Consider the following 16038-nt stretch of genomic DNA (forward strand, 5'->3'; position numbering starts at 1 on the left):
TATTTCAAAGACAATAATTAGTAAAACATATACGTTAAAATAATACAAGAACAATTATCTGAATATGGCTGTCAAATGGCTTTACAAAATTATGTTTTTCAGCACGATAATTCAAGCGTGCATACAGGAAAATATGTTAAATATTTGTTATTCAAGTTTTATCGTGGCCCCTGCTCGATCTCCGACCACAATTATTATCGAAAATTGTTGGGGGATATTTGCACACTTGCAACTTGCACGACGAGTTTATGCAAATGCAAGACAATTCAATAACATAGAAGAATTAATACTTGTATTTTAAATAAATGTAATAATCACTAAATCAAAATGTTTTAAAAAAAAACTATACAAATTATTACCAGAAAAGAATGATAGAAGTTGTAACAAAGATGGTAGTACGCATTACTAATAAGTGAACACAAATTATTTTTCATAAATTGTTATTTATTTTGCAAAAATGTACTCCCTGTCTTATATAGTTTTGTCGCACCTCTTTTCTTTGCGAATTTTCTCATAAAAACGCAAAAAAACATATGAATAATTTATATCTATAGTAACTCATATTTTTTTAATGATTTATTTCGAAGATGATTTGATGTACATACGTACATGTACATAAGTACATACATTATAGTGTTAGAAATCTCCCCTTCCCTACTCTTGACTTTTAGCATGTCATCATACACGCATTATGTATTACTATGGATACCTGGACCTGACTCTGAACAGTTAAAGAGACGCAATTGAGAGAGAAAGAATCTCGAAATTCAACGTGCCGGCAAAGTTGAAGTTCTATTCTTTTTGTCCCAAATAAGGTGCGGTTTTCTGTGAGTACATCATTACAATCTATTAATTAAATGCTTTGAACTATTACTTTTACGCCGGCAAGTGTAATGCGTAATTGAAATTAATTTACCGGCGGAATGAGTTGTCAAATCGTATAGCAAACATGATACGTAATTCTCACGATTAGCGAAGTTGCGTTTGCATACAAAATGTATAACTTCCAGTATAATTGCGTAAAAGATTTCATCATTGTACCTAACAAAATATTTATTTATTCACAAATTAGAAATATATATCATATATAATTTATTAGTTTCGGAAGACGTAATAAAAATATTCGTTAAAAAATTCTCATATTAGCAAAAAAAGAAAAAGCGGAATTCATGAAATTATAAACATCGAAACAATAAATACACATTTCCATTTCCATTTCCATAATTTAAGCAGTTTTTTCGGAGATATATATTGCGTAATATCGCTGAAGTGATTTTATTTTATAGTTATATCTAAACATTGCCATTAAATCTTTGTGTAGTTATAAATTTGAAACAACTGCCTGCACTTTATATATAACTTTAATATTGATGTTATTGTTATTCTGTAGATACTATTATCATGGCGAACGATAGACTAGATATTGTAATATTTGGTGCTACCGGATTTACTGGTCAACAGGCTGTACTGTTAGCAGCACGATTCTCTAAGGAACGAGGTTTTAAGTTTGGTGTTTCTGGACGTCGCAAACAAGCTCTGGAAGGAGTTGTTAAAGATTATGCTGCTGATATTGGTAAAATTGTTTTTTATGCATAATAGTTACACAATTTGAGCAATATCCAAATATTGTATTTAAATATCTCAGAAAACGTACCCATAATAATTGCTGATCTGAAAGATGAAGAATCTTTAAAAAAAATGACAGAGCAAGCCAAAGTGCTTGTCAATTGCTGTGGTCCATATAGATTTTATGGAGAACCAGTTGTTAAAGCATGTATTGCTACTCGTACACACCATGTTGATGTCAGTGGCGAACCGGAGGTCTGAGTGATAAAATTATCTTTATAAAACTTCTGCTAAAAGAAATCTATTAATAACACTTTATAACTCTTTTATTTATATTACAGTATATTCAGACCATGCAATTGAAATATGACAAAGAAGCTGAAGATGCTGGTGTCTACATTGTAAGTGCATGTGGATTTGATAGTATACCATGCGATCTTGGTGTAATTTTTACTCAAAATAAATTTGATGGTGAGGTCAACACCATTGAAACCTATCTAAGCACTTGGGTAAATACAAACATTGATTCCGCACTTATTCATTATGGTACTTATGAGTCTGCCGTCTATGGTGTCGCGAATTATAGAAACTTGCGCGCCCTGCGCCAAAAATTATATCCAGAAAAGTTGCCCGCACTTGAGCCAAAGTTGAAGCAAAGGTTGGAAAGACAGTATGCACTATATGTCCGTAATATAATCTTTGTTTACTAACGTTAGCGACACTAATTTCAGAGGTGCGTTTCATAAATTTATGTCAAGCTGGGCTACAATATTTCCAGGATCCGATCGTACTGTAGCAATGCACACTCAACGATTTTTATACGAGAAATATAAACAGAGACCTGTACAAATTCAAACATACGTTACATTCAAGTAAATCGTTTTATTTTTATTTAATCGCGAATAAGAATTTAGTATTAATTGATATTAATATCTTAACAAACAGATCCCTGTTCACTATGTTGGTGACACTACTTTTCGGTGCTGTTTTTGGAATATTGGCTAAGTTTGAATGCGGTCGTAATATATTGCTGAAGGTATAACATATTATTATTTTTTATTCTTCGTAAAACAGGGTGGTTCACTTAAATATCTTCTTTTAGTTAAATATAAAACTCTGGACCATCCTGGGCATTATTACATACAATTAATTTATAAACATTTCTTTAATTTTATTCAGTATCCTTCATTCTTTACTGGTGGTTATGTAAACCATGAAGGTCCGTCGAAGAATGTACGGGAACATACTAACTTCAAAATCAAATTCATTGCAAATGGCTGGACCGAGAAATTGGCTGGACCTACGGATAAGCATAAAGACAAACCAAATAAAATGATGGTCACTCAAGTCAGCGGTATCGATCCTGGATACGTGTCTACATGCACTATGCTGTTATTTTCTGCCTTAATGATCCTTAAAGAGTCTGACAAAATCCCGGGAGAGTATGTTTAAATTTACATTTTGAATTGACTACCTCTGGTTTTCTTCAACATTGTCATTGTTAATGATTCCGTTTGAATGATTCCAGTGGCGGCGTTTTATCTCCTGGTGCTGCATTCGGTAAAACATCTTTGATTGAAGAACTAAACAAAAACGATATTAAATTTGAAGTGCTTTCATCAAAGGAATTATAAAATGTCTGCCGCATTTCTGTGTGCATCTTGCTGTACCATGACGAAGATAAGTTCTAGTTTTCTAACTGCATTTCAATTTGATACTAATAGTTTGGTTTTGGTAAGTAATACCGACTCTATATAGATATATTTTATATTTTGTATAACAGTATTTTTATCTTGTCAAGCACATTCGAGAAGCATTTTTAAAAGAATCCATATTTTTTTAAACGTTAATGACTGGATTACGGATAGTATCAGTAAGTTCTTTTTTATCAAAATACGATATAGTTTTTTAATGTAATTACTATTTCAACTTTTGTGATATTATGATGTTTCGACCTCGAAACGCACCTATTACTATAATGAATAAGCGTATTCAAAGAATTTGTATATCAAGCTACTTCGAGTCTATTTGTTTCTAGGTATTGCGCTTTACGGTTGTTGTATAAAATATATGTATACAACGATATATATTTGTTATACAACAGTTGAACTGTTATATACAAATATATAAATTAGAGTTGGTCAAGCATAGTCTGATTACACATTAATGACAATTAATATGTAATTAATTACAATCGCTACAATTTAATCATGTAATCGGAATTTGCCCAACTCCAAGATAAATATATAACTAATATATTGATTTCGTATACGTTAAATGTTCATTGCACAGAAAGCTTCTTGCATAATATCTAAAAACTATGTGTTCTTGAGCGGTAACATTGATTTCGCTTCTTTAATACGTGCTTTAATACCTTTAATAGTGATTATAACTTGTTAAAGTTAAAATTTTTTGTTATTTAATAGAGGTATATAAATATATACATATATAGTATATTATAATAGGAACGTAATTTAATTATTTCTTTTGTATTCTGAATAAAAACTGTTTTGTTCATTGTAAAAAAAATGGATTTACACTGTAATCCCGCAACGTCATGCCATTACAATTATAAGGAAGTACATCTATACCACGTCTGTTGAAACAACGATGACGATCACGAGTATACGCTAAAGATTATCTTAAGCAATCAGTTTATATAACAAAATTATAAATATTAATTCATTTATTTCACTGTTTCCATTTCGCGAAGTTGAAAACTATAACCACCGCCAATTTATGTAATATGCATCCAATTGATACATAAGTTCATGAATATTTATTGGATCATTTTCCATGAATAGAATCAAGCGATGAGTTCGAGTTAGAGAGTCTACGTACTACAAAATTATTAAGAAGTTCCTCCTCGTGAATAGATTACTGATCTTATTAGTTTATATCACATTATTTTCAAGATATTAACAGTTGAAACAAATTTGTATATTTTAGTCAAGCTGTTCATGGCTGCGTCAGAAAATTTTGATCTGTCATAAAGTTCCGCAGTTCATTCACGATTTAATGCGTCGGTGATAACATTTAATTATTACTTTTTTATCCCCCAATGGCACTAAGAGAGTAATTGCTTCTGGTTACTTAGGTATTGCAGTAAGGACGCAGTCGATCTAAACTGTGGTGACAAATTGAGCATGGTAGAAGTAAAGGGGGTTTTCCAAACGTTTTCCGGCCTTACTCACTAGATATATAAATCTGTTGACAGAAACCGAGCTTAGTACGTTCTTTCTCTTTAAAGAGAGCCTGTTGCTGATTACGATCATCGTTCACATAATTGTAAGATTCGTTGTCTTAGTTGTAGTGGCATTTCTATAAGGTATCATAGATGTCCAAGTACGCAGAGAACTTACACAGACTGAATGATGGTAAATACATTTTTTCATAACTTTATTTTCATTAATACTAAATCAACATCATTTTTCTCATTATTATTAGATCTGTAAAAATTTCTTCATCTACTTTCTCGATTTTCTCCATTTTCTTTTCTAATTCCAACAATGCCACATTTATTAGTGATTAGGAGATTCATTAAAATTTTGTAAATACAATTTGTTTTCCTTTAAAAATTGATGCGACACCAGGATTCTCGATTACTTTTGGTTTATTAGACTCTCAATGTTTCGAGGAATGATCTAACGATCTAAGAATAGATCTACGAACGAGGCCGAGCAATTTTCATATATGAATCGTGATGTATGGAATCAAATATAACGGAGCAGATAACCGTGATAATCTCGATCGCAATTTTTTTCGCTCGTCAAACCAGAAACGTATAGATTTCCGTGTCGCGCCTTCCCATATCCATTGCCATTTCTTTTTTATGCGCATCGTGTTTCTCGTAGATTGATATGCCAATCATGTATAGAATGTCAACGAAACGATATTAGGGAACGGTATCGAGTATCTATATAGAGTAAAATACTGAAACCAGAGTGACAAATATCAAGTGTCCTCTTATTGGGGTGAAACACATGATAGAGAGCAAAGAACTGTGTTGGATTTCAAGTGTCACAACAGAAATTTATAGAACCATCGAAATCATTATTCTACATTCTGCGGTATTCAGACTCTTAGCTAATTATTTCATAACAATTGAGACCTCAATCTATAGAAATTCGAAGACAGACTAATTTTCTTTATTGCGCTTTCATTTCATTAGAAAATAAATAACATTGATCTATGAATTACTGAATACGAACACCAACAGTTAAATCAAGACAATGATTGAGTACAAATTACAGATTAGTTTTCTACAAGTTAACGAGTCTCTTATAACATAAATTATTTCCTTGAAAATAAATTGAACCCCTTGCCTAGTCAACCGGCCACTCAGCTCTACATTTACTGTGTTTTACAAGAAATCAATTACAGTACAAAAATCATTTTCTACGTCAAAATTTTAATATACGTTTGCCTATACAGGTGCACACACTTGACCTTGTTCCAGATCATCATTCCTCTTGTTCATAAATATCATCGATAGACGTCTAATTACGTTCAGAAGCATTTCGTCGCTTATCCTGGAGAACGTGTACACATACAGAAGCACACGATACTCTTCTCGCAATCGGTAATCGTCATCGTCTGCCCGCACGGGTCCGAACGGACCCAGCCTTGGCCTGACAAAGCCGAACCAATCCGCTCAATGGAAATCCGTCATGGAAACAGTCACGGTTTTAATTGCCGATCGGTGGCCAGTGGTACGCGGAAGGAAGGATTTCTCGGTTCCATGGCCACGGTAGAAGAAAGGAAACGCGCGTTACGTTACGATTCGGGGTAGATCATGATCCCCGATCGTCAACTAGCTCTCTTGTCTTGTGGCATTGGATCGGTCTCCCGCGTGTTACGTGAGAGCGACCTCGAGAATTCTTCGCCAATATATATATATGTACAAGCATGATTTTCTACGCGCGACCGGCTGCCTTTCCTTCGGTTTTTCAGCCGGGAGCCCTGGTCTACGGCAAAAACCATCAGGTGCCTCTCGGTTGTTAAGTCGGCAGCGCTGTGCCTGGCTGCGTTTAAATAACCGCACACCCAGGCAGACAGGCGGGTGTATTCTCTCACGGATCTATCGGTCCCCCGGTGTTATAGATCGCTCATTGTCTCGCGCGGACACGTGGCCCGACGCGATCGATAATTATCGGACCGGTATCCCCACGGGCCTTCGGCTGTTGCTCGTTATCGATTGCAGCAAGTAGTGAAGGTCAGCTGAGCTCGGACGTGTTTCAGTAGTGCGACTTGGAAATACGAGCGTGGACCTCGCCGCTCTAATTCACCGCACCTTCCTGTCGCGACCTGTTTCTTTTTTCTTTTCTTCCAGAAAAACTTCAAGTATAAAGTGCGCTCGCAGCCGTAACACCTGTCCACGCTCCTCCTGCGTAGCACGTCACGAGCAACGTCGGTGGGGTGGACAGTTGATAGTTTCTATCACGGTCTCTTTTCGAAGAGGATTTCTTTTCCCGCGTAGCTGGCTTGCAGCAGGTGTTACGAAACGATCTAGCCTTCTCGGGTCAGACGTTTATAGTTGACGTATATGTACCGCGAAACGATTAATTTCACTTTTTCATCGTTAAAATGTTTCATTCAACGGTAGCACATCGTTTGCCACATGCGCAGACGAGTTTGCAAACGAGATTTCCTGATCGTTGTAGAAACGCGCGGAAAATTCATTCTCATGTAAAGTAGAGTCTAGATAAATTATGAACGGAGAAAGTAATCAATTAATAAATATCATTACGGGGCTCTCGGAAATTAATTCAAGTCTCCAGTGAGAAAGTAAAAGTAAAGTCTCTAGTTGTAAAAGTCTCGAGTGAAAATTTTTGAACAAATTGCTGTTTCTATCGAAATCGAATATTTTAGTTGACAAACAAAATATCCAACGCGAATGAAACACCTTACGAAGATGGTACGCACCGAAGGTCCGCAGTCTGATTATTTTTCGCGGAGATCGCAGTCGTTTAATCGGCGGGCGATTTTCATTGCGAACGTAAAAACGATAAAAATCGTGTCGATCCTCCGTGATCGAAGATAAAAGGTATCGATGACAAGCGAATTATATATCGAAGCTATTAACCGAGCAAGCATAAGTGTGTCGTTAACTCGAATCACTGGAACCTACCTTCGAGGCCCTTGTCTCCTCTAATAGCCCTGGCGGAATTTCACGGTAGCCTTATCGACGTTTAAACTTAATTACTGAAACAGCGAATGGCCAGTTGAACGCCGCCATCATACCTTTAATTATTGTTAGCTCGTACTAATTACTTGTAACAACAGCACTTATAATGGAATATCAATATCGCGTTACGCGGCTAAGTTATAGGGACACTGTGCGAGAGTGTTGCATCTCTCTCTCTCTCTCTCTCTCTCTCTCTCTCTCTCTCCTTCTTTCGAAGATGTATTAAATCTTGTGTACAATGTTTGCGTCCCATTATTCTAATGTACCATTTAAAACGTCAGTGTTGGGATTATGGAATGAAAATGAATATGATTCTAATTCTTTGCTTAAAAGGACTTTATTTTATTCCTTTGTTGAGAGAAGGTATATGGGCGAAAACGATCGAGCTACCAAACTCTACTGAGAGTCCGGTAAGAAAAAACGCTTCTTTTATACCCTTTTTGGGTTCGTCTTATCCACCAATCAGAGACGTTTATTTGTCGCGTTTCACATTGTATACGTGACGCTGGGACCCCCAAACAGTCAGGGCACGATGTGTATCTAATGGTACCGGTGATGATGTATCGCGGTATCTACTATATACAGTTTACATCACCGTCTTTGCCCGCTGACGGAACCGGCGAAAATGTAAACCGATATCTTAGTATCTTAGTACTAAGTAAACTATAGATTAATTTTTGTTCGAGGCTAAAATTTCAACAGTCAGCTTCTCCGATTTCTTTCACACAAATGAATGAACGTCGATCAATAGATAACGGCCATTGTGCATTCATACTTGTCGCTTGCTATGCCCACGGCATATGTAACGTGCACTTTCGCATCTTGTAGTGACGATCCTTTTTGAAAGATTGCCTACGTGAAAATTCAAGGAACCCAATATCATCGAGATCGTCGCAATGATTTCATTCAGAATTTATCGAAACTTCTCTGGACGCGTATTACGATTTTCACCGAAATTCATTCTTGTTTTAGAAACCGACGTAAAATCGCCTCTTTCCGATCGTTTTACGAATCGTTCCTTTGGCGAACGCGTAAATCGACTCTCATTGGCAGGATCTAAAAATCTGTTAGACACAGATATTTTGCTTTCACCTTTGAATCATTTCAACCCGCCGAATTTCGCTGTTTTGTCTTCGATTTTGTCCTTCGTCAGCTTCGGTTTCGTTAACAAAACCGATCTCGCCAGATATTCGCGAGTGTAACGAACTTTTTTTTAGAAACGAAACACTGAAACTGCAACGTTCGGACAAAGCCGCCGGTATCTCGTGATCGAGGCGATAGGAGGCACGATCATTTGAACTGGGAAATCAAGGTGGCCAGGTGATAATTCTTTATTCGGGAATTTCTGTGCTCGTCGAGGCGAGCTTGACTCATGCGTTGCATACCTGGAGTGCCGGCGTATACGAGACTGCGTTAAACGGTCCTGCGAATAGAAGGAAAAGGGAAGTACTTTACTCAAGGAACCGGTCTCTTGGGAATCACGGATGACGTAGATCGCGATCTGCGAAGTCGTTTTTTCTGTTCTCTTTTCGCGGCTGACGCGCGAAATCTCTCCTTCAATTTTTCTATTCTTCGCCGATTTTCCTCTAGGATTTCCATTCCTAGTTTGCCTGTTTCCCTGTCGTTGATCACCTGTAACGCAATTACAGTACCAGCATCTTTGATAAGAAACGTCTGCCAAGCAACAGCCTCGATCGTTCCGTGATCTCTCGTTCAACGAAACTATTCCATTCGGCCAGGCGAGCGCAGGACTGTACCTTGTAGATCACATGAATATTCAAACGGCCGGCGGTTCAGCAGCCAATCGGTGCAAGTCCATTTTTCTTTGAGTATAAGTTACGTAGCGCGAACACATCTTTATCATAGGATCATCCGGTCGATAAATCAATACGGTCGATTTCTTCGTAAATAAACAATAGATAGCAGCACTCATATTGACTCGCGGAATGACGAAAAGAAATTGTTCCGTCGTCTTTTTAATGATCGAACCATCCTTGCCATCTTATAATAAAAACCGCGCTCTGCATTATCAGCGCCATTGCTATTTCTTAGCAGCGAATTTGCAAAATCGTTATTTATCCGAATTTCAAGATAAATGGACTTACCCTTAAATGGCTCTCGAGCCCTTAAATAATTAGTTATTACATTCTATACTATTGTAGACAATTGTGTAGAATTCCTACTATAGACTTACGCTTAAATGGCTCTTGAGCCCTTAAATAACTAGTTATTACATTCTATACTATTGTAGACAATTGTGTAGAATTCCTACTATAGACTTACGCTTAAATGGCTCTCGAGCCCTTAAATAACTAGTTATTACATTCTATACTATTGTAGACAATTGTGTAGAATTCCTACTATAGACTTACGCTTAAATGGCTCTTGAGCCCTTAAATAACTAGTTATTACATTCTATACTATTGTAGACAATTGTGTAGAATTCCTACTATAGACTTACGCTTAAATGGCTCTCGAGCCCTTAAATAACTAGTTATTACATTCTATGCTATTGTAGACAATTGTGTAGAATTACTATTATAGACTTACGCTTAAATGGCTCTCGAGCCCTTAAATAATTAGTTATTATATTCTATACTATTGTAGACAATTGTGTAGAATTACTACTATAGACTTACGCTTAAATGGCTCTCGAGCCCTTAAATAACTAGTTATTACATTCTATACTATTGTAGACAATTGTGTAAAATTATGCATTTATTAATGCAATTATAAAATAAATATTAGCTCCGAAGTAAAAATGGCCCGTGGCACGATGGCCCAAGAAGTGCGCACAAATGGAAAAGTCTTGTACTATTTCGCGGCATCGAGATAAGACGGACGAGTGAGATGAGGAGATGGGATGATAAAAGACTATAAGGAAGCCTAAGCTGCCTACACACAATCGTGCTGGGGATCTACTAAATGGACCGATATCGCTCGGGTACAATACGATTTTATTTATTCAAACTCGCTGGGAGAAGAGACCATTACAATAACCTATGATCTGAGATAATAGGACCCGACTTCGCCCCCACCCCGTGCCCTTATCGCTAAACTTGAACTCCAATTTCGACCCGAACGTCCAGTCGACCTTGGAAAATCAGTCTATCTACGTCTCCGTTCTTACAACCACAAGTTAGAGCTATAATCGTGATTCGTGTAACAGAGGCTCGGCCAACAAACAAGCTTTTGCTCGTAAAACAGTGTTACCGAAGCTGTAACTGCAATTGGAGGTCAAAGTGAAACCGCAATTTGGATGTTAGAACACGATTGTGGCGTCGGGGTGCAACTCCTGCTGCGATCGGGGTGCAACCGCGATCGAGAGTGCGATAATGCAACTTCGATTGCAATCAGAAGTAATGGTGTAATTTTGGCTGCAATCGAGAGACGACAGTGCAACTCGGACTGCGATCGAGGACCGATAGTCCAAGCAATTGCTAACGATAGCGCGAAGCCAGCTGTAATTGCTGGGACAACAGTGCAACTGCAATCGGGGATGTCGAAGAAAAATCCGCTAAATGAAAGGGAACTAGAAATTCGGAAACGTTCGGAGAATTATGCTGTCGATTCTCGCGGTACCGAAGGCTGCCGCGAAGCCGTCAGAACAAGACACCGAATAGTTCTCTGCCGAAACGGGGCCTATGAATCACCGAGTCGGTTTAGTGCCGTGTCTGTGCAGCTGTGTTCTGAGCTGCACTCGAAAAACCCGATTCCAGTGATTTCTGCGCAAGCGAACCTGGGTATTCCCCTCGGTCCACCGTGGCGGGAGGATCCAGGGAGGATCTCGGAGAGTGGGAGCCGCGGATCCTCGCTCTCCCATGTCACTCTCACCGTGCACCGCGCTTGCATTCTGCCGATATATATCGATCAGACGGCGGCGACCGGCTGGTCAGTCGCGAATCCATACTGTTCGTATTCGGTGGTCAAGTTCCTAGATAAAACGGACGGCGGATCGACGCGAAAACAATATACACACATATAAAAGTAGTGCGGTACGGTGCAAGGAGAGACGGAGAGAAAAAGAGAGAAGAGAGCGAGCGAGAGAGAGAGGGCTGGAGGGAGAGAGAAACGAAGACGGAAGAGACATATCATACAGGGGACATTCGCCACGGTTTCGCCGCGCTGCGCGCCGGTTCAGTCACACTGCGTCACTCGGCCGAGCGACTTCGCGCGGCCCTTCTTCATTTTCCGAGAGAACGGGTCGCCTCTGTTTCCCTCGTTTTCTCTTCTTTAATTACGTTAATCCCCGTCTCGTGATACCCGGTGCACCACGACAGATCGGTACCCGCCCCCGCGCCAGATCGGTAAACGTCGATCGTTTGCTTGGTGACAAAGACCTCTCGAAGGCGGCCGACGATTTTCCGACGAGCTCTGCTGCAGGGCCCACGTGAACCGACCGATCGGGACCTACTGACGAGTAAGTTTCATCAGCCTCGAGCTGGAACCCCTCCCCCGATTACCCTGGATCATCGAGCCGGTACCGCGCGCTCATCGATCACGTGGCGATCTACACGCGTACAGCCGCCTGGATCCCCGTGATCCAGCGCGCCTCGAGATTGTCGGCTTCGCGAAATCGTTTTAAGGAAGACCGGCTACGATGCCCACTGTGACAACTGCTCGCTCGGTTTTCGTTGTCAATGCTGTACGAATTTTGGCGGATCGAATGGTCGAATCTCTGCTTTCGCTCCGCGAGAACGTCTAATGTGTTCGCTACCGTTTATCGTTAATAGTTAAGAAATTTTACGTATCGTTGACATTTGAGTAACATTTGATGTTTTAATGGATATACATTTTATTCGATTAAATTAATTTAATTAATAAATTAATTTTTCGATTGAAGTACGTATTACTGTGAAGCATATAACGTATTGTTTATATTGGTTTATTTAGCGCATACGATAAACGAAAAAAGATACAGAAAGAATTGAAAGAAATAGAAAATTATAGGAATATCAAGGAAGAAAATTAATATTTTCTCGTTGACATAACAGAAATTTTTGTTCTATATTAAGAAGATTTACTACACCCATGAGTACGCATGTTTCTCAATTTTTGTCGGTACATGTGACATCCATTTTATTGGTGGTCGATTTAGCGGGGCTTGGGTCCGTTTCGACCCCGAGTATAAATATTGTTGACTGTGCAGATTCTGACAATTCATTGACATTTTCAGATGTTTCGTTAAGGTCCTTAAATGTACCTTAAAAGTTCGTTCTGCATGAAATTGATAAATAATATTATAACTGATCCTAAGCTATGTTATGTTTCCTCAAAATAGTCCACCGTCTGAATATTAAAGTCATAGTACTTTAATTCAAGAATATAACTTTATACATAACTTTCGTTTATTACGTTATTTGTCTGCTCATAAAGGAGCTGTGTTGCATTCAATAAAATATTGTAATGATTGAGACAGTCGACAAGAAAAATTATGGTAGCGAACGTGTTAAACCGATTCTTACGCGGCAACTTATTTGTTATAGTTCCCTTGAAAATTTGTAGTGTTGTGAAAGTATCGCAGAATTGCTCCGTGTGACCATTCTTTGAGCACTATTGAACCAATTTGTAGTCTCATTTATACAGAGAATCTTAACATTTGGTGCTAGATCGTGATTAGATTTTTCCGGTAACAGTGAAGTAGATCCTTGATTATCTGAACCAATGACAGCAGATTTGCTATAGTTCCCTTGACAGTAACTTCCGCTCTTCTGAAAGTATTATAGCCTCGAAGCAAAGATTTGTGCAAATACACTTTTCTCTCCTCGATCGAGCTGGTATCGTTATTGATTTTGCACTAATAATTACAATAGAACTGTAACAATCACTTAGGTACACATTAAATCGCCACAGGTTTGTGCAGCAGATAGCATTGATGTTTACGCGTAAAACGTGTTCGGATAATCGAGGGTTTACACAAGACAGAATATTTCGGAATAATTGTAGTAATCTTCAACCGTTGTAAATAGTTTCGCAAAGTTGTGTATAGGACTTTGATCGAATCGAACGATGCAGTTAACATAAAAGAGAGGAAACACTTTGGACAGTTGACATAACGATTTGTTAACACTTTTTTTTTTTACCGAAAGTCTGGAGTGTTCCAATAGCCCTTTTAAAATCGAAGATCGACAGCTTTGAATTTCTGAGAAAATGGTGCAACAAATTATTTCGACTGATATGACGCAACAATTCCTTGAGGAATTATTATTCAATTCGTAGATGAGAAAACGTAAACACACAGTTAAGTCAGATTATTCAAAAATTTCATAATATTCTGACTACAAATATCACAGCGATTAACGCGTGTTGTTTTATAAGAACGAGAAAGCTGTATTCATTTAAACCTTTCGCAATTTTTAATGCCATCGATGCTTGAATTAACAAATTGATTGAATCATTTTCCATGAAAGAGCTTTTATAGCTTCAACAATGTTAAAATAAATCATGCGAGGGCGAATGTTTTAACGGCCATGTTACTGTCAAGTACGAACATTGTTAAGAATATGAAAATTGCTTCAAACGGTCGAACAAATAGGCTACTTTTAATTACAATACTTGTATTTGTTTCGAACACAATTGCTAAAATGAGTACGTTATTAACACTTTGACTGCCGCAATTATTTGACGAAATTATTATTATTATTATTATTATTATTATTATTATTATTATTATTGGTAACGAAATTATTTGAAATTTCATTTCTATGCTAATCCATAAAAATGTCGTAATTTTATTAAGATTCGCGATAGGTAAGAATGTTGAAATAGTAATCGATGTCACATAACTTTGCTTCGCAAGTTTAATTTCATTGATCCAAATACTTTAATTCTATGAAATTTTAAGATATTTTCGGCGCGGTCGTCAATGTGTTAACACGTCTAGAATCAAATTCTATTCTTATCAATGTTCTGACCTGATGAAAAATCGTGCTTAGAATAAAAATTACGCTTTCGAATAAACGACAAGGCTTTCGGTAAACAAAGTGCTCCACAGTCTCCTATGCGAGCTCCGTGAAACAACGATATCCCCCGGTTCCGATTAACGCGTTTTCTTTTTCTGACGTTGACACTCGCGTCGCGACAGCCATTCGCCAGCGGACGTTTCTGTTTTGTTGTCGAACAACCCCTTGGTCGGTTTAGAAGCGAGCGGAAACCGCTTGGACCACCCGACCAGCCATGAACGGGATCACGAAGATCATGGATAACAACTTTTACGACGACGAGAATGACCGCGCGATGATGATCAAAAAGCCCGGCCCATTGAGGACCATCTCCTGGTCGGAGAGCGTCGAGGAGACCAACCTGGATGTACCGGGGACCCCGAGGACGCCTCGTACATCCACCACCCCAGGTATCACAGATTATGCGAATACTAAAAGTGCTTTACACACTCGGCTCTTCGATGTTATCCTTTTGATTTCCCAAAGTCGGCCTCTCAAACGATCGGGCAAGGTTTTTAGTGGTCAAGGACGTTTTTGCCAAGGCTTTCGACGACGAATACCTTGATCACCGTGCTGTTAGAGACACTACAATGACCTATAAAAGCGATCCTACACACTGATCGAGTTGATCGCATGCAATTCTGCTGGTTCTCTTTATCGGTGTTGTTGGACACAGTGAAAGTAAGTTCGTAAATAGCATGGATGATAAAGAACTTTGCTTTCGTTGCATGCAGTTGATACGATGAGACATATAATGTAGAGGTTTGCCTTTGTGTAGGAACACTTTCGTGGACACGCGAGTGGAGGTTAATTCGTTTTTCTTTTCTCTTCTTCTTCTTTTTTTTACGTTATCTTTCCTTCGTAATCGAACGAAGAAGTTCCGACAAGAGATTGTTGTTGTATGCTTCGCTCGTGTTCGCTATCGTGTAATAATTTTCTCGTATCCACGAGGAGGATGTTACTGAAGCCGGTTAAAATTGCCGATTGTAAACAGAGAAATGAACATTCTACCAGATGATTGTATCACCCGGCGGCTACGGAACTTCGTAAAACCGTAGCAATTTATGCAAACAATGCAGCGACTGGGAAGTCAATATTTATGACATCAACGATTCTTTTTTGATATTTTTGCATCAATCTCTTCGCTGTATCGGTGCAGAAATTGAGTATTATGCTTGAGCAAATGAAACGAAAGTGTTCTACTCAATTGAACGAAAATTGCAAAGTAGAGCTGTGCGACATCGATTACTTTTTCAACATTCTTACGCGTCGCGAATCTGAACGAAATCAGGATATTATAGTAAATAAATCCGTCGCCCGTGTGCATCGATGACGCGACGGTCA

The 16038-nt window shown here is 38.4% G+C and overlaps 2 protein-coding genes across 5 annotated transcripts in view; both read left to right on the plus strand.

The window, feature by feature from the left end:
• Positions 1 to 668: 668 nt before the first annotated feature.
• On the plus strand, positions 669 to 4095 carry Pu (GTP cyclohydrolase punch). 3 transcript variants are annotated; one of them, XR_013032978.1, is made up of 9 exons: positions 670 to 827; positions 1391 to 1573; positions 1646 to 1821; positions 1908 to 2224; positions 2298 to 2438; positions 2512 to 2602; positions 2746 to 3008; positions 3095 to 3439; positions 3605 to 4095. XR_013032978.1 is itself a non-coding variant. In XM_076520197.1 (8 exons), the coding sequence occupies exons 2-8, from the start codon at positions 1402 to 1404 to the stop codon at positions 3198 to 3200; spliced, it is 1266 nt and encodes a 421-aa protein (XP_076376312.1). In that variant the 5' UTR covers positions 669 to 815; positions 1391 to 1401; the 3' UTR covers positions 3201 to 4095. The 3 variants fall into 3 exon arrangements, 2 of the variants coding, with proteins under 2 accessions (XP_076376312.1, XP_076376311.1); XM_076520197.1 differs by having other exon boundaries at positions 669 to 815; positions 3095 to 4095; XM_076520196.1 differs by having other exon boundaries at positions 3095 to 4095.
• Positions 4096 to 4806: 711 nt separating this feature from the next.
• The window catches only part of LOC143259157 (GTP cyclohydrolase 1), a 28589-nt gene continuing 17357 nt past the window's right edge, over positions 4807 to 16038 (plus strand). The window contains exons 1-2 of one of the 2 annotated variants that reach the window (XM_076520198.1): positions 11045 to 12173; positions 14894 to 15104. In XM_076520198.1, coding sequence (XP_076376313.1) covers positions 14930 to 15104 — 175 coding nt within the window. In that variant the 5' untranslated portion in view covers positions 11045 to 12173; positions 14894 to 14929. Of the gene's footprint in view, positions 4944 to 11044; positions 12174 to 14893; positions 15105 to 16038 lie in introns of those variants that run through there. The other variant, XM_076520199.1, reaches the window with a different exon arrangement.

The sequence above is a fragment of the Megalopta genalis genome, chromosome 3 (genome assembly GCF_051020955.1).
Source record: "Megalopta genalis isolate 19385.01 chromosome 3, iyMegGena1_principal, whole genome shotgun sequence".
NCBI classification, from domain to species: Eukaryota; Metazoa; Arthropoda; class Insecta; order Hymenoptera; family Halictidae; genus Megalopta; species Megalopta genalis.

What these genes read in the sequence shown, in the direction of transcription:
- Pu (XM_076520197.1), top strand. Translation starts at nt 1,402, where the DNA reads ATGGCGAACGATAGACTAGATATTGTAATATTTGGTGCTACCGGATTT. An exon ending in AGATTATGCTGCTGATATTG is followed by an intron (nt 1,574 to 1,645) that starts GTAAAATTGTTT and finishes TAAATATCTCAG; the next exon opens with AAAACGTACCCATAATAATT. An exon ending in TCTGACAAAATCCCGGGAGA is followed by an intron (nt 3,009 to 3,094) that starts GTATGTTTAAAT and finishes GAATGATTCCAG; the next exon opens with TGGCGGCGTTTTATCTCCTG.